The sequence below is a fragment of the Heterodontus francisci genome, chromosome 9 (assembly GCF_036365525.1).
Source record: "Heterodontus francisci isolate sHetFra1 chromosome 9, sHetFra1.hap1, whole genome shotgun sequence".
Lineage (NCBI taxonomy): Eukaryota > Metazoa > Chordata > Chondrichthyes > Heterodontiformes > Heterodontidae > Heterodontus > Heterodontus francisci.
In genome coordinates this window covers 6,480,210-6,500,146 of record NC_090379.1, presented here as the reverse complement: position 1 = coordinate 6,500,146, position 19,937 = coordinate 6,480,210, and the positions used below count along the sequence as shown (strand labels likewise).

At 44.7% G+C, this 19,937-nt stretch overlaps 1 protein-coding gene across 4 annotated transcripts in view; it reads right to left on the bottom strand.

Annotated features, from left to right (window-relative positions):
- Positions 1-9,952: 9,952 nt before the first annotated feature.
- Positions 9,953-19,937, bottom strand: part of mthfd1b (methylenetetrahydrofolate dehydrogenase (NADP+ dependent) 1b) — a 103,780-nt gene continuing 93,795 nt past the window's right edge. For all 4 annotated transcript variants that reach the window (XM_068038489.1, XM_068038490.1, XM_068038491.1 and 1 more), the window contains exons 27-28: positions 17,044-17,154; positions 9,953-10,230 (exon numbers count right to left, since the gene is read on the bottom strand). In XM_068038489.1, the coding sequence (XP_067894590.1) occupies positions 17,065-17,154 (90 nt within the window). In that variant the 3' untranslated portion in view covers positions 9,953-10,230; positions 17,044-17,064. The remainder of the gene's footprint in view (positions 10,231-17,043; positions 17,155-19,937) is intronic.

The window sequence follows — 19,937 nt, the reverse complement described above, 5'->3', positions numbered from 1 at the left end:
CAGGAAAAAGAATTGGAAACAAAAGAACTTCGGCTTGAACAGGAAAAAGAAATGAAAAAATGAACTACAATTTCAAAATGAAAGATGAGAGGCAGGAGAGAGAAAGAAAGAAAAAAAGAAAGGGAGCAAGAAAGGGTATTCAAATTATAAAAGCGAGAACTAAAAAAAAGGGTAGCCTTGACTCCAGTGAAAATTCTGGTGAGGAAAGAACTGACTCCAGCCCAGGACCCAGTGGAGAGCTGTTTAAATTTGTGCAAGCTCTCTCAAAGTTTGAGGGAAGTAACGTAGAGGCATTTTAAATTTCTTTTGAAAAGATAGCTAGAAAGATGAAGTGGTTGTAGGAAAGCTGGACACTGTTTATGCAGATGGGCAGAGCTCAAAGTTTATACCATGCTTTCTGAGCAGACTTCTGCAGATTATGAGGTGACAAAAAAAGCTATTTTTGCTGCTGATGAGTTCATCCCTGAAGCTTACATGCAGAAATTTCAGAGCCTCTGGAAACAGCCTGGGCAGACTTATCTAGAATTTGAGAGGATAAAGCAAATTAACTTTGATTGTTGGATACGGGTGCTAAAGGTAGAGGCCAAGTACGAGACTCTTAGGGAAATAATTCTCCTGGAAGAATTTAAAAATTCACTCCCTCTGTTCGTAACAATCCATGTAGAGAACCAGACGGTTTCAACAGCCAGACAGGCAGCTGAGATCACTGATGATTATGAGCTTGTTTTACAAGCTCAAACCCTTTGTCCATCAACCCCACAAACCCAAGAAGGATAGAAAGTGGGAGGGTGAAAGGAAGGCAAGTAGCTGGGGACAAGAAGAGATAGCTGGGAATGCCCTAGGATCCCCTCCCCCCAGGCCAGAAAGGAAGATGCTGAGGGTGGAAGTGAGGTCTCCATTGTCACAAGGTGGGACACCTTCGTGCAGAATGCTGGAAGTTGCAGGGTAAACCCATGGGACTTATTGCGGTACATAAGGCCAATGCAGAGAAAGGGGCCTTGACCGAGAGTACAACAGATCAGGCTGTAGCTCTGACTGCAGCTGTAAGGCTAAATACAAAAACCACTGTGAGGACAGGGGACGTGAACAAGACACCTGAGAGTTATCGGGAATTCTTGTCAAAAGGAAAAGTAACCCCTTATCCCTCAAGTGAGGCAGGTAAACCTATAGTTATACTTAGAGATACAAGAGCCACCCAAACTCTTTTGCTGAGGTGATGCACGACTTTCCCACCAGAGAGCGCACTGAATGCCAAGGTTTTAGTGAATGGTATTGGTGGGGAGTATATACCCGTACCTTTGTATCAGGTGCACCTAGAGTGTGACCGAATGTCTGGAATGGTAACAGTAGGAGTTGTCCATAGTTTGCTTGTAGACAGAGTTGACCTACTCCTGGGGGAATGATTTGGCTAGAGGGAAGGTAGTAGCTTCTCCAGCAGTTACGGAAGAACAAGTGAAGTTAAGGAGACAGAACAGTTGCAGGAAAAGGTTCCAGGAATTTTTCCTTCATGAAGTGACCCGAGCAATGACTAAACAAAGTTCCATTGTCAGAGGTCAAATTGGCACCACAGATTGATAGCCAAATATCTGAAACTTTCTTTGGGGACTTGGATAATCTGAAGGAAATGTTCAGCAAGTCTTCTCTGATCAAGGCTCAGCAAGCCAATCCAGAGTTAGGTAAAGTGGCACAATCAGCTCTAACTGAAGCTGAAGCAAAGGGAGTTCCAGAAGGCTACTATATTAAAAGTGGGATTCTGATGAGGAAGTGGAGACCTCCTCACAGACCTGCGGATGAAGATTGGATGGTTGTTCATCAGATAGTGGTACCGCCCAAGTATTGCCGGGAAATATTAAGGATAGCCCATGAAATTCCTATAGCAGGACATGTGGAGATCCGGAAGAACCAATCACGTATAAGTCAACATTTTTACTGGCTAGGTCTTTCCAAGGACAGGGTGCAGTTTTGTAAAATGTGCCATATATGCCACATTGTGGGAAAACCTGCCATAAAACCAGCATCTCTAATTCCCATACCAGTTCTTGGGGAACCATTTAGTAGGGTGTTGGTAGACTGTGCAGGACCTTAAGCAAAAACAAATGCAGGACATCAATATTATATGGCTACTCGTTTCCCAGAGGCCATTCCCTTGAGAACAATTTCTGTTAAGATAGTGGTAGAGAAGTTAACCCAGTTCTTCACTAGATATGGATTACCGATTGAGATTCAGTCAGGTCAAGGTTCCAATGTTATGTCTAAGGTTTTTCAGGAAGTTATGAATAATTTGGGTATAATACAATTAACACAAAAGTCCAAGTGTATCAAGCCTGTGTCCTCAGTACCTTGCTCTATGGCAGTGAGGCCTGGACAACGTATGTCAGCCAAGAGCGACGTCTCAATTCATTCCATCTTCGCTGCCTCCGGAGAATACTTGGCATCAGGTGGCAGGACCGTATCTCCAACACAGAAGTCCTCGAGGCGGCCAACATCCCCAGCTTATACACGCTACTGTGTCAGCGGCGCTTGAGATGGCTTGGCCATGTGAGCCTCATGGAAGATGGCAGGATCCCCAAAGACACATTGTACAGCGAGCTCGCCACTGGTATCAGACCCACTGGCCGTCCATGTCTCCGCTTTAAAGACGTCTGCAAACGTGACATGAAGTCCTGTGACATTGATCACAAGTCGTGGGAGTCAGTTGCCAGCGTTCGCCAGAGCTGGCGGGCAGCCATAAAGGCGGGGCTAAAGTGTGGCGAGTCGAAGAGACTTAGCAGTTGGCAGGAAAAAAGACAAAAGCGCAAGGGGAGAGCCAACTGTGTAACAGCCCAGACAAACAAATTTTTCTGCAGCACCTGTGGAAGAGCCTGTCACTCTAGAATTGGCCTTTATAGCCACTCCAGGCGCTGCTCCACACACCACTGACCACCTCCAGGCGCTTACCCATTGTCTCTCGAGATAAGGAGGCCAAAGAAGAAAGAAGAATACAATTAAAGTTCTCAGCAAACCACCCACAGACATGAGGAGCTTTAGAATGGTACCATCAGACCCTCAAAACGATGATCAGGGCATACTGTCATGAGTATCCCCATGATGGGGATAAAGGTTTGGAACTTGAAATAAAAACAAGAAACACTGGAAATACTCAGCAGGTCTGGCAGCATCTGTGGAGAGAGAAGCAGAGTTAACATTTCAGGTCAGTGACCCTTCATCAGAACTGGCAAATATTAGAAATGTAAAAGGTTATGAGCAAGTAAAGCCGGGGTGGGGCAAGAGATAACAAAGGAGAAGGTGTAGATAGGACAAGGTCACAGAATAGCTGACCAGGAGGTCATGGAGCAAAGGCAAACAATATGTTAATGGTGTGTTGAAAGACAAAGCATTAGTACAGAGAGGGTGTTAACGGACTTAAAATTGAACAGCAGCAAGTACAAACATGAAAAAAACAGTGGGTAAGCAAACTGAACAAACTAAGATGAAATAAAATAAAATAAACACGCAAAAAATATATAAAATTACTCAAAATGAAAGTAAAATGGGGGGCCCGTCATGCTCTGAAATTATTGAACTCAATGTTCAGTGTGCCTAATCGGTAAATGAGATGCTGTTCCTCGAGCTTGTGTTGATGTTCACTGGAACATTGCAGCAATCCCAGGACAGAGATGTGAGCATGAGTGCAGGGGGCGGGGGAGTGTTAAAATGGCAAGCAACCGGAAGCTCGGGGTTATGCTTGCAGACTGAGCAGAGGTGTTTCGCAAAGCGGTCACCCAGTCTGCGTTTCATCTCCCCAATGTAGAGGAGACCACATTGTGAGCAGCGAATACAGTATACTACATTGAAAGAAGTACAAGAACCTCTTCTGTTTGCCATTAGGGATTCACCTAATGAGTTTACCGGTTTTAGTCCTTTTGAATTAGTTTATGGACATGAGGTAAGAGGTCCTCTAAAACTAATCAAAGAAAAGTTTATAGAACAGAGAGACAAATGTTCTGTGTTAGTTTATTTATCTGTGTTCTGACAATGGCTCACGAGCCTGCAAAGTGGCTCAGGAACACCTAAAAGCTTCCCAAACAACCACGAAGAAATAGGCAGACAAGCATGCTAAGTCCCGAACATTTAAACCAGGGGATGAAGTGTTAGTATTACTGCCATTACAGTGTGTACTGCTGAAAGCACGGTTCAGTGGACCATATAAAGTAGTCAAAAGGATTAGTAAACTATTTGATTGACACCCCAGATCACCGGAAAAAGAATCGGCTATGTCATATCAAAATGTGAAAACAACATTATCGCCAGGAGGAGGATAAGCAAGTACAAGTATGTCTGGTAGTAGGGACAGTGAAGGATGAAAGGGATAGTGAGGAGGAGGCAGAAGGAGGCCTAGACAATTCTTAAATTGAACCACCTACTATCCGGTTAGCTAACACTGAATTGTTAGAGAGATTAGACGCTATGCTTTCATATATAGCTGCAGAACGAGAAGACCTAACAAGGCTACTCACAGCATTTAAAGGAGTCTGTAGGGATAAGCCAGGATGTACAACCTTAGCCACACATGATGTGGATGAAGGAGAATCCTCTCCTATAAAACAGCATCCTTATTTCTTAAGTCCAGAGAAACAGGCCCAGGTGAAAGCAGAAATCCAATACATATTGGAAAACCACCTAAATTGAACCCAATCAAAGCAACTGGAGCTCCCCAGTCATATTAATGCCTAAGCCTGATGGTTCAATTAGATTTTGTCCAGACTACAGAAAGGTTAATGCAGTAACAGAGGCAGACTCCGACCCAATTCCTCGCTTGGAAGACTGCATTGACAGAGTTGGCAGTGCCATGTTTCTTACAAAATTAGATTTGTTAAAGGGATACTGGCAAGTTCCTTTAACACCCCAAGCTAAAGAAGAATCGGCCTTTGTCACACCAGACGGTCTTTCCCAGTGCCGAGGGATTCCATTCAGGCTAAAAATGCCTCAGCAACTTTTCAGAGACTCATGAACCAAGTGGTAGCCAGTGATCCTAACTGTGTGGTTTACCTTGATGATGTGCTGGTATACAGTGACACATGCCGGCGCAGACACGATGGGCTGAATGGCATCCTTCTGTGCCGTAATTTTTCTATGGTTATGGTTCTATGGAAGGACCACTTGAAACAACTGGAAACTCTGTTTGGAAAATTACAGTCGGCTGATTTGGTGATAAACCTTGCCAAAAGTGAACTTGCAAAAGTGCAGGTAACCTACCTCGGGCATATAGTAGGGCAAGGACAAGTGTTGCCAAGAACAGAAAAAGTACAAGCATTGGTGGAACTCCCTGCCCCTAAGACTAAATGAGAAATCATGAGGATTTTTGGGAGGTGCGGTTTCTACTGCAAGTTTGTACCAAATTTTAGTACTATAGCTGCTCCACTTGCTACAAAAAAGAAAGCCAAGATAATGTGGTCAGGAGAGTGCCAAGCATCTATTGAGAGGCTGAAAGCCATTTTGATCAATGAACCAGTGTTGGCTGCTCCAAATTTCACTAAGCCCTTCAAGGTAGCAATTAATGCTAGTGACCTGGGGGTCGGTGCAGTCGTGTTACAAGACAATGAATCAGGCATAGAAAGGCCAGTGGGATACTTTTCCAAAAAGCTAAATCAATACCAAAAAAGATATTTAACAGTGGAAAAAGAAACCTTGGGCTTATTACTAGCTCTTAAGCATTTTGAAGTCTATGTCCGCCAGAACTACAGAGAGACACTAGTATATACTGATCATAACCCCTAACCTTTATGGAAAAATTCAAAAACCAGAATGCCAGACAATTCCGATGGAGTTTACTATTGCAGCCCTATAACTTAAAGATTATCCACATTGCGGGGGGGGGGGGGGGGGGGGGGGGTGGGGAAACAATGTAATTGCTGATGCTTTGTCTAGAATTTAACTTTACCTTGAATTATGAGTACAAAGATGCTACCCAAAGCAGAACTGTATTAGTTACATGTAAGGAGTGAATGAGAATGAGTGCATAAAGGTGTTTTAATATCTTTTCATCTTCTGTTTTTTTATACATTTTGTAATGAAACGCATTTAAAAATGGCATTTCATTCCTCCAAGGGTAGAGGTGCTATGAAAGTGCTTTTTTAAACATTTTTTGAGGACTCGTGTTTTAGAATTGTGGAGATGGATTCATTGGAGGACTGAAGTGATGCCATAGATGCTGAACTTTGTTTTTTAAAAGGGTCACTGGAAGGACTGTTTAAAAACATTTACTGGATGTCACATGTCTTCAGCTAAGTAAACAACAGGTGCCTTCTGACTATGGGAGTTGTTTACAAGAGAAGTGACATATCAAAATTTATGATGCTCAAGACTGGGTTGCATTTTTGAATACTGTTTTGAGTCAATTGGGTTTGTAACCTGCTGAAAGAAACACCCAGCTCATCGATTCTCCACCTCTCTGAGAAACCCTGCAAAAAAATCCAGTGTGTGATAGCTGTAACGACTGATGCCACATTTCTCCTGAGAAGCTTTTGGAAGACTTCTCTCAACATCTCCTGAACGAACTGCTTCTGAAAAGATCCCAGTGACCCATCTCGGACACCAGACTATCTGCCATCTGGAAGATAACATATCTTATCCTTTTTCTTCAAGAATTAACAAGTACTTTGGCCAAAGCATCTTTATATTTCCTTTAACGGGTGTATATGTGTTGGGTACTTAGAAGGGAATATATATAGTTACTGTCATATTGCAAACTGTGTTAAAGCTTTGCATCTTTGTTGACTAAGTCTGGGTTTTATAATAAATTAATACTTTTATTCTTTATTATAGAAACCTGGCTGGTGGATTTAATTCTAAAACTAAAATAGAGTATATAATTGGCCACATCGGTAACTGGATAAATATTCAAATATATGTTGTGACCTGTGGAGAAGTGGACTAGAGAAAGACAGTGCCCTCCTCCTGCCTTGGTCGTAACAGAGTGTGCCAGTGACTTATGAGCCTGCCCTTTCTGAATATTTTTGCGAAGCACACCTCGTAATTTAAGGGGGCCGACTTGTACGCCACCTGCATGGGGACGTTCGGGTTGTAAAGCTTGGGGAATCTCATCTGATTTTTTTTTTTAAGGCTTTCAACCTAATGACTCTTGGCAGTTCTCATGGAGTGGCTATGGGAGTACATGGTCAAATGTGATTTTCTCTGGGACGTGTACTTTAGCTCAGAGAGACAAGACTTCTTTTTAAAAAAAATCATTCTTGGGACTCGGGCGTGACTGGCAGGGTTCGCACTGACTGTCCATTCCTAGTTGTCTTGAGGTGGTGGTGGTAGTTCTTCTTTTAGAACTACAGCCATCCATGTTTGTAATGGTTTGATATAATGGAGTGGCTTTCTAGGCTACTTCAGAGGGCTGTTAGAATTCAAGCATGCTGGTGTGGGGACTGGAGCCAGAGATCGGCCCACACTGGGTAAGGATGGCAGGTTGCCTTCCCTAAGAGACTTGCAGAACCTATCTTAACAAAGGAAGCAAAGTTCACCTATCTCTCCCATTTAATGTTGACAAAATGATGTGTTGAATGGCACTGTAAGAGACAGAAGTGGAGTGTCTGCTCCAGGCATTTCTGAAAACATTCCATTTTAGAGCCCATCGTATTAGTGGCAGAACTACTGTGTTCGACACACCATCTTCAACATTGGGCGAGCCAGTGGGTTATGGTGGCGGATACTCATAAGTGCTGCCGCATGGCTCTGAAGCAGATATCAACAGGTATTGATTGGAAAGTATATCTATCCCAGTTGTTGCTTGGTATGGTTATTTGGGGGATGTGAATTGTTGATCCAAATCTATCCAGACACCAGTCACCCAAGAATATCTTGAGGAGAAGCAGAGGGGATTTTGTTGTCATTGACAAAAGATAAGAAAGAGTAAAGTTCCAATTCAGGTTTGGCTTGTGACATTGAAGACATGTCCCAACAGTCCTCTTTCATGGTTTAGAACTCTGATGCATGCAATGGAGGTCTTTGTCTAGCTCATGTGGAAGATCCAGGACCCAGTAGTGTGGCAAAAGTGGAGGGTTTTAGTCTAAATATTCAGAGACAGCTCTCAGTGGGTACACCCCTTTGCCAGCAGACTCTGACATGAAGATCTGGATAAAGCAGTCAATGGTGAGAATGTCTAGTATGTGTCATTGGACCTCAGGTATCTACAACATGCATGCTCAGGGAAGTCACAGGCTGTTATTCCCAAATCTTTCCACTGTGCTGAAGACTAGCACAAGGAGTGTTTGAGGCAAGTACTATAGATATATCTACTGCTGAAACCCTCATTCGTCCTTTTGTTACCTCTAGACTTGACGATTCCAATGCACTGCTGGCTGGTTGCCCACATTCTACCCTCCGTAAACTTGAGGTTATCCACACCTCTGCTGCCCATGTCTTAACTTGCACCAAGTCCCGTTCCCCTATCACTCCTGTGCACACAGACCTACATTGGCTCCTGGTTAAACATTTTAAAATTCTCAACCTTATTTTCAAATCCCTCCATGTCCTCACCCCTCCATATCTCTGTAATCTCCTCCAACCCCACAACCCTCTGAGAAATCAGCACTCCTCTAATTCTGGCCTCTTGTGTATCTCTGATTTTGATTACTCCACCAAAGGTGACTGTGCCTTCTGCTGCCTAGGCCCTGAGCTCTGGAATTCCCTCCCTAAACCTCCCTCCCTCTCCACTTCTCTTTCCACCTTTAAGACACTTGTTAAAACCTACCTCTTTGACCAAGTTTTTGGTCATGTGACCTAATATCTCCTTTTGTGGCTCCTCGTCCTACTTTGTTTTATAAGTCTTATATATTTATATAACCAATTTAATGTAATAAGTTGTTTTTGTATTCAAGGGGAAGCTAGACAAACACAAGGGAGAAGGGAATCGATGGTTATGTAGATATTTGGCAGATAAAGAGAGCGAGGGTTCTGAAAGGTAGAGCAGTTTTTGTTAAACTCTGGAATCAATCAGATGGACTAGTGGTCTCTTGCGATCCAGTACTCTCCTGCATTCCATTGTCTTGGGCCCCTTTGCACCTCTAATAACTTAACCCATGCTAGCAATTAGAAAAGGGTAATAACTTTGCCAGCGACGTCCATATCCCATGAACAAACAAAAAAAACTTCTATACTCCTTCCATTATTTGCTCCCTTCCGTTCCCTCATACCCAAAGGTGAGTTTCGGACAGTGTTTCCTCAGTAGGTGGGGTCAGTCCACAGTACAGAATCATGCCTCTGTAAAGCAGGGAGATTTTGTCAGATAGGGCACTATTGCTGAGGTGCCCTTCCAAGGGCAGGAGTGAAGAGACACTGTTTGCAGAGACAAATTGCTATTGAAACATAGGAGGTCTCTCTGCCCTTAAACCTGTTCTGCCATTCAAGTAGATCATGGCTGTTCTGTATCTCAATTCCAGGTACCCATGTTGATTCTGTTACCCTTAATATTGTTGCCTAACAAAAATCTATCAATCTCAGTTTTGAAATTTTATATTCACCCCTAGTCTCAACAGGTTTTTGATGGAGTGTGTTCTGGATTTCGCACTACCCTTTGTGTGAAGACATGTTTTCTGATATTACCCCTAAAATGGCCTGGCTCTAATTTTATGATTATGCCCCCTTGTTCTGGACTCCTCCATCAGAGGAAGATTTTCTCTGTCTACTTTATCAACTTCTTAAACACATCAATTAGATCACCCCTTAATCTTCTATACTCTAGGGAATACAAGCCTAGTCTATGCAACCTGTCCTCGTGATTCAACCCTTTTAGCCAGTATTATTCTGTTGAATCTGCATTACACCCCCTCCAAGGACAATACATCCTTCCTAAGGTGCAGTACCCAGAACTGAACACAGTTCTCTAAACTCTACTGGCTTTGAAACTAACAAAAACACATGGGTATGGGTGGGCTGTAGGTAATGAAACCAACAGGTAGGGGCAAGCTAGGAAACCAGTAGTTTATTCAGAGTTTGAAAAATTAGAACAGCAACATGAATTTTACCCACAACACATCGATTGTCAGCATGTGATTTAGAATTTCTGTTACTGATTTTCCTTGCGCATGATCGATCAGAGGTAACATGGTAAGGCAGAGTTTGATATCACACATGGCTCGTACTGCAACTATGATCTCGGTATAGACATCAGTCAAATAAATCAACCGCCCTCTGGGTCTAGCTGCAGCCCATCACACCGTTGGGAAGATTTTCAACCTTTGGACACTGTAAGGCAGACAAGAAGTGTGAAAGTTACCACCTGCAGCAACAGCTAACTTACCAAGAAAGTATCCTAGCTCTGGAGTTTAAATACTTGAATTTTCTTTCATATTATAGAATCGGTTACACTTAAAATAATGTTATTATATAATAGTAGTTAAACGACTTGAATTTATATTTGCTCTCCTTTGTGCAAAGAAGGTTAAGACTGGATAGAGATGTTTAGAATCATGAAGGGTTTATGTTACAGTAAATATGGAGGAATTGTTTCCAGTGACAGAAGGATCAGTAAACAGAGGGCACAGATTTAAGGTACAGAAGAACCTGAGGTGACATGAAGGGACTTTGCCAAAAAATATAAATTGTTGTGATCTGGAATGCGCTGCCTGATTGTGCTGGCTCTTTCTAAGAGCCAGCACAGACACAATGGGCCGAATGTCCTCTTTCTGTGCTGTATTATTCTCTGATTCACACATCTCAGAGAATCCCAGAGCACTTTGTCAATCAATGACTTACTTTTTGAAGAGCCATCAAGGTTTCTGGTGATGTTGGTTCAGGGAAGAACGTCAAATAGTGGCATGGAGTCTTTAACACACGCTTGAATTACTGGAACAAACAAGGTGGGGCCTCGGTTTAATATCTCATCTGAAATACAGGACCTCAGACGGTGCAGCACTCCCTCAGTACTGTGCTGAAGTCTTTGCTTAGATTGTGTGTGCATGTCCCTGAGTGGGGCTTGAACCCAGAACTTTTTGACTGAGCCAAGCTGGCCCTGATTACAGCATTCGATGCTTAACTCTGAAGGTTGGTTTGGATGCAAAAGGCCCCTGATCAAAGAGCCAGCATAGGCGCAATGGGCCAACTTACCTCCCTTCTGTGCCATATAATTCGATCACATGGTTCTAGAATATCAACTCGACCAATCTCCCAATTCCGGTACCTCATTACTTCTGAAGTGAGCTCAGTTACTTGGACAAACAGTTCCATAGCCTTCACAACACTTGCCACTGTGCCTTTATGTTTAGTAGCCCTGGTGAATCTGAAAGTATTGCCTTGCGTTCTCTACCCCATAGATTCATTTTTTGACGACAGGAGGGGTGCTGCATTAGATGCACAGTATTAGGGTAGGGTAGGGTGAGGTCTGAAGATTTAATTACCCTCTCACCTGCACTGTTCCAGTGAGGACCGTGACAGGAAAAATCAATCAACCAACCAGATGGCGTCTCATTGGTAGTCCATACTTGTGCGCCAGCTACAAACTGGCCTGGGAGCAGGCTGTGCTACTGGCTGAGGAAGCTGCACATAGTGGGGAACCAGAGGAGAATGCCAAATAGTGGTAAGATGGCTCAAAAGATTGTTTATTAACACATTGCAGGGTGGAACAGAGCTCGGAGGTCTGCTGAGTCTCTATTGGCAGAGATACAGACCCATTGCCCTGTCTCATGAACTAGCAATCCAGAGAACACGAGGCCAGATCCCACCATCGAAGTTTGAGAATCTGATTCAATTTTTACAAAACTGGAAATAAAAAGCTGGTCTCTGTAAAAGTGACTGTGAAGCTATTGGATTGTTGCAAAAACCCAACTGCTAGTGGAAGCCTGTGACCAGTGGTGTGCCGCAGGGATCGGTGCTGGGACCCTTGCTGTTTGTAGTGTACATTAATGATTTAGACGTGAATATAGGAGGTATGATCAGTAAGTTTGCAGATGACACGAAAATTCGTGGTGTCGTAAACAGTGAGGAGGAAAGCCTTAGATTACAGGACGATATAGATGGGCTGGTAAGATGGGCAGAGCTGTGGCAAATGGAATTTAGTCCTGAGAAGTGTGAGGTGATGCATTTTGGGACGACTAACAAGGCAAGGGAATATACAATGAATGGTAGGACCCTAGAAAGTACAGAGGGTCAAAGGGACCTTGGTGTACTTGTCCATAGATCACTGAAGGCAGCAGCACAGGTAGATAAGGTGGTTAGGAAGGCATATGGGATACTCGCCTTTATTAGCCGAGGCATAGAATATAAGAGCAGGGAGGTTATGATGGAGCTGTATAAAACGCTAGTTAGGCCACAGCTGGAGTACTGTGTACCATTCTGGTCACCACACTATAGGAAGGATGTGATTGCACTGGAGAGGGTGCAGAGGAGATTCACCAGGATGTTGCCTGGGCTGGAGCATTTCAGCTATGAAGAGAGACTGGATAGGCTAAGGTTGCTTTCCTTAGAGCAGAGAAGGCTGAGGAGGGACCTGATTGAGGTATATAAAATTATGAGGGGGACAGATAGGAAGACATCTTTTCCCTTAGCGGAGGGGTTAATAACCAGGGGCATAGATTTAAGGTAAGGGGCAGGAGGTTTAGTGGGGATTGGAGGAAAAATGTTTTTACCCAGAGGGTGGTTGGAATCTGGAACACACTGCCTGGAGGGGTGGTAGAGGCAGGAACCCTCACAACATTTAAGAAGTATTTAGATGAACACTTGAAACGCCATAGCATACAAGGCTACGGGCCAAGTGCTGGAAAATGGGATTAGAATAGATAGGCTTGATGGCTGGTGCGGACACAGCGGGCCCAAGGGCCTGTTTCTATGCTGTATAAATATGATTCTATGGTTCACTAATGTCCTTTCTGGAAGGAAGCCTGCTGTTCTTACCCGACCTGGGTCTCCAGTCTCACACCAATGTGGTTGGCTCTTAACTGCCTCTGAAATGCCCTAGCAAACCACTCAGTTTGCATAAAACCATTACCAGCAGTTCAAGAAGGCAGCCCACCACCTTCTTAGGGCAACTAGGGGTGGGCAATAACAGCTGGCCTTGCCACCTCATCTCAAGAAGAAAAAAAAAACACCGAACACTATGGGCTTGACACCCCAGCAAAATAAAATTAGAAGGAGGCCAAAGATGGTAACTAAAGCTATTGACAGCAAAACATTAATTCAGCCCATTACCCTTTTCATCCTCTAGCCCTAATACTTTTCCAAGCATTGCTTGAATCAAATATCTGGAGGTTGCCTCTGATGCTCTCTCTGTTCACAGTGAAGAATTGCTGAGGAGGCCACACAACAGGACAACTAAAGATTCATTTGGATCAAGAGAAACAAATGCAAACCTTCATTTTGTCTGCTTCATAGAACTTTTGTTTCTGAAGTTACAAGATGTGGGTTCGAGCCCCACTGCATGACTTAAGTGCACAATTTAGATCTACAATTCAGTGCGATTCTGAGGGAGTGCTGGACTGTTGGAGGTGTCATCTTTCAGATGAGAGGTTAAACTGAGGCTGCGTCTGCCCTCTAAAGTGGATGTAGAAGTGCCCATAGACTATTGAAAGAGCAGGGAAATTTTCCCCAGTGTCCTGGCCAATAATGATCCATCAACCAACCACTAAAAACAGTGGATCTTGTCATTTTTTTTTTTTAAAGCTGTTTGGGGGATGTGGGCATCACTGGCCAGGCCAGCATTTATTGCCCATCCCCAATTGCTCTTGCGAAGGTGGTGGTGAGCTGCCTTCTTGAACCACTGCATTCCTTGGGGTGTAGGTACACCAACAGTGCTGTTAGGAAGGGAGTTCCAGAATTTTGATCTAGTGACAGTGAAGGAACGGTGATATAGTTCCAAGTCAGGATGGTGTGTGGCTTGGAGGGGAACTTGTAGGTGGTGGTGTTCCCATGCATTTGCTGCCCTTGTCCTTCTAGTTGGTAGAGGTCTTGGGTTTGGAAGGTGCTGTCGAAGGAGCCTTGGTGCATTGCTGCATTGCATCTTGTAGATGGTACACTGCTGTCACTGTGCATTGGCGGTGAAGGGAGTGAATATTGAAGGAGGTGGATGGGGTGCCAATCAAGCGGGCTGCTTTGTCCTGGATGGTGTCGAGCTTCTTGAGTGTTATTGGAGCTGTACCTGTCCATGCAAGTGGAGAGTATTCCATCACACTCCTGACTTGTGCCTTGTAGATGGTGGACAGGCACTGGGGAGTCAGGAGGTGAGTTACTCGCCGCAGAATTCTCAATCTCTGACCTGCTCTTGTAGCCACAGCATTTATGTGGCTGGTCCAGTTTCTGGTCAATGGTGTTGATAGTGGGGGGATTCAGCGATGGCAATGCCACTGAGCATTAAGAGGAGACGGCTAGATTCTCCTTTGTTGGAGATGGTCATTGCCTGGCACTTGTGTGGCACAAATGTTACTTGCCACTAATCAGACCAATCCTGGATATTGTCAAGGTCTCGCTGCATATGGACACGGGCTGCTTCAGAATCTGAGGAGTCACGAATGGTGCTGAACATTGTGCAATCATCAGCAAACATCCCCACTTCTGACTTTATAATGGAGGGAAGGTCATTGATGAAGGAGCTGAAGATTGTTGGGCCTCGGACACTACCCCGAAGAACTCCTGCAGTGAAGCCCTGGGACTGAGATGATTGACCTCCAACAATCACAACCATCTTCCTTTGTGCTAGGTATGACTCCATCCAGCGGAGAGTTTTGCCCGATTCCCATTGACTCCAGTTTTGCTAGGGCTCCTTGATGTCACAGCTGATCAAATGCTGCCTTGGTATCAAGAGCGGTCACTCTTACCTCACCTCTGGAGTTCAGCTCTTTTGTCCATGTTTGGACCAAGGCTGTCATGAGGTCAGGAGCTGAGTGGCTTTGGTAGATTACAAACTGAGCGTCAGTGAGCAGGTTGTTGCTGAGTATGTGCCACTTGATAGCACTGTCATCAACGCCTTCCATCACTTTGCTGATGATCGAGAGTAGACTGATGGGGTGGTAATTGGCCAGATCGGATTTGTCCTGTCTTTGTGGACAGGACATACTTGGAAATGTTTTTGCATTGTCAGGTAGATGCCAGTATTATAGCTGTACTGGAACAGCACAGCTAAGTGCATGTCTCGTTCTGGAGCCAGCGGAGAGTTTTGCCCGATTCTCATTGACTCCAGTTTTGCTCGGGCTCCTTGATGCCATACTCAGTCAAATGCTACCTTGATGTCAAGGGCAGTCACTCTCACCTCACCTGTGGAGTGGACCAAGGCTGTAATGAGGTCAGGAGCTGCGTGACCCTGGCGGAACCCAAACTGAATGTCAGTGAGCAGATTATTGCTGAGCAAATGCCGCTTGATAGCATCCACTTGGCTCTTCTGACTGAAGATGGATGTAAATGCTTCAGCCTTGTCTTTTGCACTGATGTGCTGGGCCTTCCCCATCGTTGAGGATGGGGATATTTGTGGAGCCTCCTCCTCCTGTCAATTGTTTAATTGTCCACCATCATTCATGACTGGATGTGGCTGGACTGCAGAGCTTAGATCTGATCTGTTGGTTGTGGGATCGCTTAGCCCTGTCGATTGCATGCTGCTTTCAACGATTGGCATGCAGGTAGTTCCGCGTTGTAGCTTCACCATGCTGACACCTCATTTTAGGTATGCCTAGTGCTGATCCTGGCATGCCCTCCTGCACTGTTCATTGAACCAGGGTTGGTCCCCCCGCTTGATGGTAATGGTAGAGTGGGGGATACGTCGGGCCACAAAGTTACAGATTGTGGTTGAATACAGTTCTGCTGCTGCTGATGGCCCACATCACCTCATGGATGCTCAGTTTTGAATTGATAGAGCTATTTGAAATCTATCCCATTTAGCACAGTGGTAGTGCCACACAACACGATGGTGGGTACCCTCAGCGTGAAGATGGGACTTCGTCTTCATAAGGACTGTGCGGTGGTCACTCCTCCCAATACTATCATGGACAGATGCAGCTGTGACACGTGGATTGGTGGAGACGAGGTCAAGTAGCTTTTCCCCTCTTGTTGGTTCCCTCACCACCTGCCGCCCTCAATGCTTCTTCCAATTGCTGTTCAACATGGAGAAGCACTGATTCATCAGCTGAAGTGCTAGAGGCGGGGGGGGGGGGGGACTAGTTGGGGGAGGGGGTGGGTTGGTGGGGCGGTAGGTGGCAATCAGCAGGAGGTTTCCTTGCCCATGTTTGACCGCATGCCATAAGACTTCACGGGGTCCGGAATCAATGTTGAGGACTTCCGTCTATATACCACTGTGCGATCACCTCTGGTGGGTCTGTCCTGCCGGTGGGACAGGACATAACCAGGGATGGTGATGGTGGTGTCTGGGACATCGTCTGCAAGGTACGATTCCGTGATTATGACTATGTCAGGCTAGGTTGCTTGACTAGTCTGTGGGACAGCTCTCCCAACTTTGGCACAAACCCCCAGATATTAGTAAGGAGGACTTTGCAGGGTCGACAGGGCTGGGTTTGCCGTTGTCATTTCCAGTTCCTAGGTTGATGCTGGGTAGTCCATCCAGTTTAATTCTTTTTTTATTGACTTCATAGCGGTTAGTACAACTGAGTGGCTTGCTAGGTCATTTTAGAAGGCAGTTAAGAGTCAACCACATTGCTGTGGGTCTGGAGTCACATATAGGCCAGACCAGGTAAAGACAGCAGATTTCCTTCCCTAAAGGACATGAGTGAACCAGGTGGGTTTTAGGATTTTATTTAGTACTGTTTGTGGGAGCATGCTGTGATAAACTGAATGCTGCGGTTACTATATTACAACATAAATTATACTTTAAAAGTAATTGATTGGCTATGAAGCTCTTTGGGACGTACTGAGATTGTGAAAGATGCTATAGAAATGCAAATCCATTGCTTGAGAGCTCCAATGTAGCTCTCCATCAGCACAAACCACAGGAATCTAATCTCTCTGAAAGTTGCACTGAATCTAAACACCAAAAACATTTGGAAGAATCAGCAGCTCTGCCCGTCTGGAATCCGATGCCCAGAAAGAGGGAATGAGTGGGGGGTGGTTCGTGATGTTAACCCTTACCTGTCATCATGGTTTCAGTGGTTAGAAGAGTCCATTCACCTCTTCCGTCTCTGGATCCAAATCAATGTCATAAAAGCAGGGTCTAGTTGGCAATCCTGGCATGGTGCTCATCTGTATCACAAACACAGACTGGCTTAGTAAATAATGTGGTACAAACATAAAAAACTAATGGGCAGGAAACGTCCAGTGGTTCATCAAACCTGCCCCACATACTATCATGGCTGCAGCATCATGACTAGACGCTTTCTGATTCCTCTCCCATAGCCATGTAATCTCACAGAGGTAACAAAACAAAACATTTTCTTAAATAAAAACAAGAAATGCTGGAACCACTCAGCAGCTCTGGCAGCATCTGTGGAAAGAGAAACAGAGTTAACGTTTCGGGTCAGTGACCCTTCTTCGGAACATTTTCTTATCGCGTCCTGCTTCTCTCCCCTCATTCCTCCTGCCTCCAAACATACATTGTTCTTGACGGAGGGAGAGGTGGTAATTTGACCCTATGCTTCGACGCTGGGAAGCCAGAGGCTTTAGCCACAGGCTAAAGGCAGGTAAGCTACCTGGTAAGTCAATGGCAGCTGTCAGCAAATCGTTCAACAGTGTCTTGGGATGACTTCCCCCCCCCCCCCACCCACTTCTTAGGGCAGGATTGCGGGGAGGGAGGGAGGGGAGGGAAAGAGGCAGAGGAACAGGTATACCTAGTCTTCCGCTAGCTTAACAATTAACCATAAATAGGACAATAAAGATCAAATACATATAATAAATCAAATGTAATCTTGGCCTCACCTGTCGAATCATCACTTCACTAAATGTCTCACACCTTTGGTCACATAGGTGAGGGTCAAACACAGGAACCGAACTGGATATTGAAAAGCACCACTCTATTTAATACACAACACTCACAACAAGCAGGAGTCCATTATGCAATTAGCTCTGCCCATGCCTGATGAAAAATTAAAAGGTGTAATGACAGTTTTGAACAGTGGATCTGGTTTCCCTGGCTGAAGGCTGGGATGAATAGCGAATCTTATGGAATAAGTGGCATCAAGTTTAAACTACGTCTCTTAAACAGAGAGCATGACTTCCTTGATCAACCATGAGTAAGAGGACACCCAGCCTTTAAAAGATCTGTGTGGAACGCGCCACTGTCCAGGCAGCTGGCTCCCTCGCTTTCTCGGGCTTCAACAATCGCCTCCAGCAAGGTGAGTGTGCCAAGCCTTTCAGCATCTCTGCTCGAGCCACTGCCTGGCTGTCACAGAGTAACAGGAGCCCTGGTTCAGATCCATTTGTGCAGTGACATTTATACTGTAACTTAACCTGATGTTTCATGCCATTTAATTTGCAGCTCTCTTCCCCAGGGGGACAAGCACAACAGTGCTGTGCTAGGCCAATTAACAAGTTTGCTTTCTCTCTTCTTTGTGTGTTAATTAATACCGATAGCAGTACAGAACTCTCATCATCAGCTCCCAAACCGCCCACTACAGTCAGACTATTAAATCAGCTCATCCCTCACAGTCGCTGCTTTCAATACAAGCTCAGTACAAATTCAAAATAATTTCAAATTCAATACAACAATTTGTATTTATATACCACCTGTAATGTAGTAAAAACAACCCAAAGCTCGTCACAGGAGTGTTATCAGAGAAATGACTGAGTAACATAAGATGATATTGGGACAGATGAACAAAAGATTAATTAAAATTTTAAGGAACATCTTAAAGAGGATAGAGAATAGTTTCGGTGGAGAGGCTAGGCAGCTGAAGAATGGCGAAGGAGGTTATACAGATAGGGAGGAGCAGAGTCATGAAGGGATTTGAAAAGAAGGATGAAAATTTTAAAATTGAGACGTTGCCAGGCTGGAAACCAGTGTCAGTGAGCACAGGGGTTATTCGTGAACTGAACTTGGTGCAGGTTAAGATATGGGCAACAGAGTTTAGGATCAGCTGAAGGGTATGGAGGTGGCCAGGAGAGTGTTAGAATAGTCATGTCCGGAGGTAACAAAAATATGGAGGAGGGTTTCAGCAGCAGGTGAACTGAGGCGGGATGGAGACGAGTGATATGAGAGAACGGTGCATCTTGTAATGTGGTTCTGAGCCTTACAAACCAGGAGTCCCAGATATCATCCCTGGGATTGCACACAATGCACTGGGCTTGGAATAGTGGGTGAGAGAGGAGAGCAGCATCATTTACAGCTGCTGGCTGCTATCCCAACAGGACGGGTTGAGTAATGCTGCCTGCATCACCTGTGACTAGAGCTGATGATGGACAGCCAGTGGATGTGGTTTATTTGGACTTTCAGAAGGCTTTCGACAAAGTCCCACATAAGAGATTAGTGTGTAAAATTAAAGCGCGTGCGATTTGGGGTAGTGTATTGCGATGGATAGAAAATTGGTTGGCAGACAGGATCAAAGAGCAGGAATAAATGGGTCTTTTTCCGAATGGCAGGTAGTGACTAGTGGGGTACCGCAGGGATCGGTGCTAGGACCCCAGCTATTCACAATATATATTAATGATTTAAATGAGGGAACTAAATGTAATATCTCCAAATTTGCAGATGACACAAAACTGGGTGGGAGGGTGAGTTGTGAGGAGGATGCAGAGAGGCTTCAGGGTGATTTGCACAAGTTGAGTGAGTGGGCTAATGCATGGCAGATGCAGTATAATGTGGATAAATGTGAGGTTATCCACTTTGGTAGCAAAAACAGGAAGGCAGATTATCTGAATGGCTATAAACTGAGAGAGGGGAATATGCAACGAGACCTGGGTGGTCTTGTACACAAGTCACTGTAGGTAAGCATGCAGGTGCAACAGGCCTTCATAGAGAGAGGTTTCGAGTACAGGAGCAGGGATGTCTTGCTGCAATTATACAGGGCCTTGGTGAGGCCACACCTGGAATA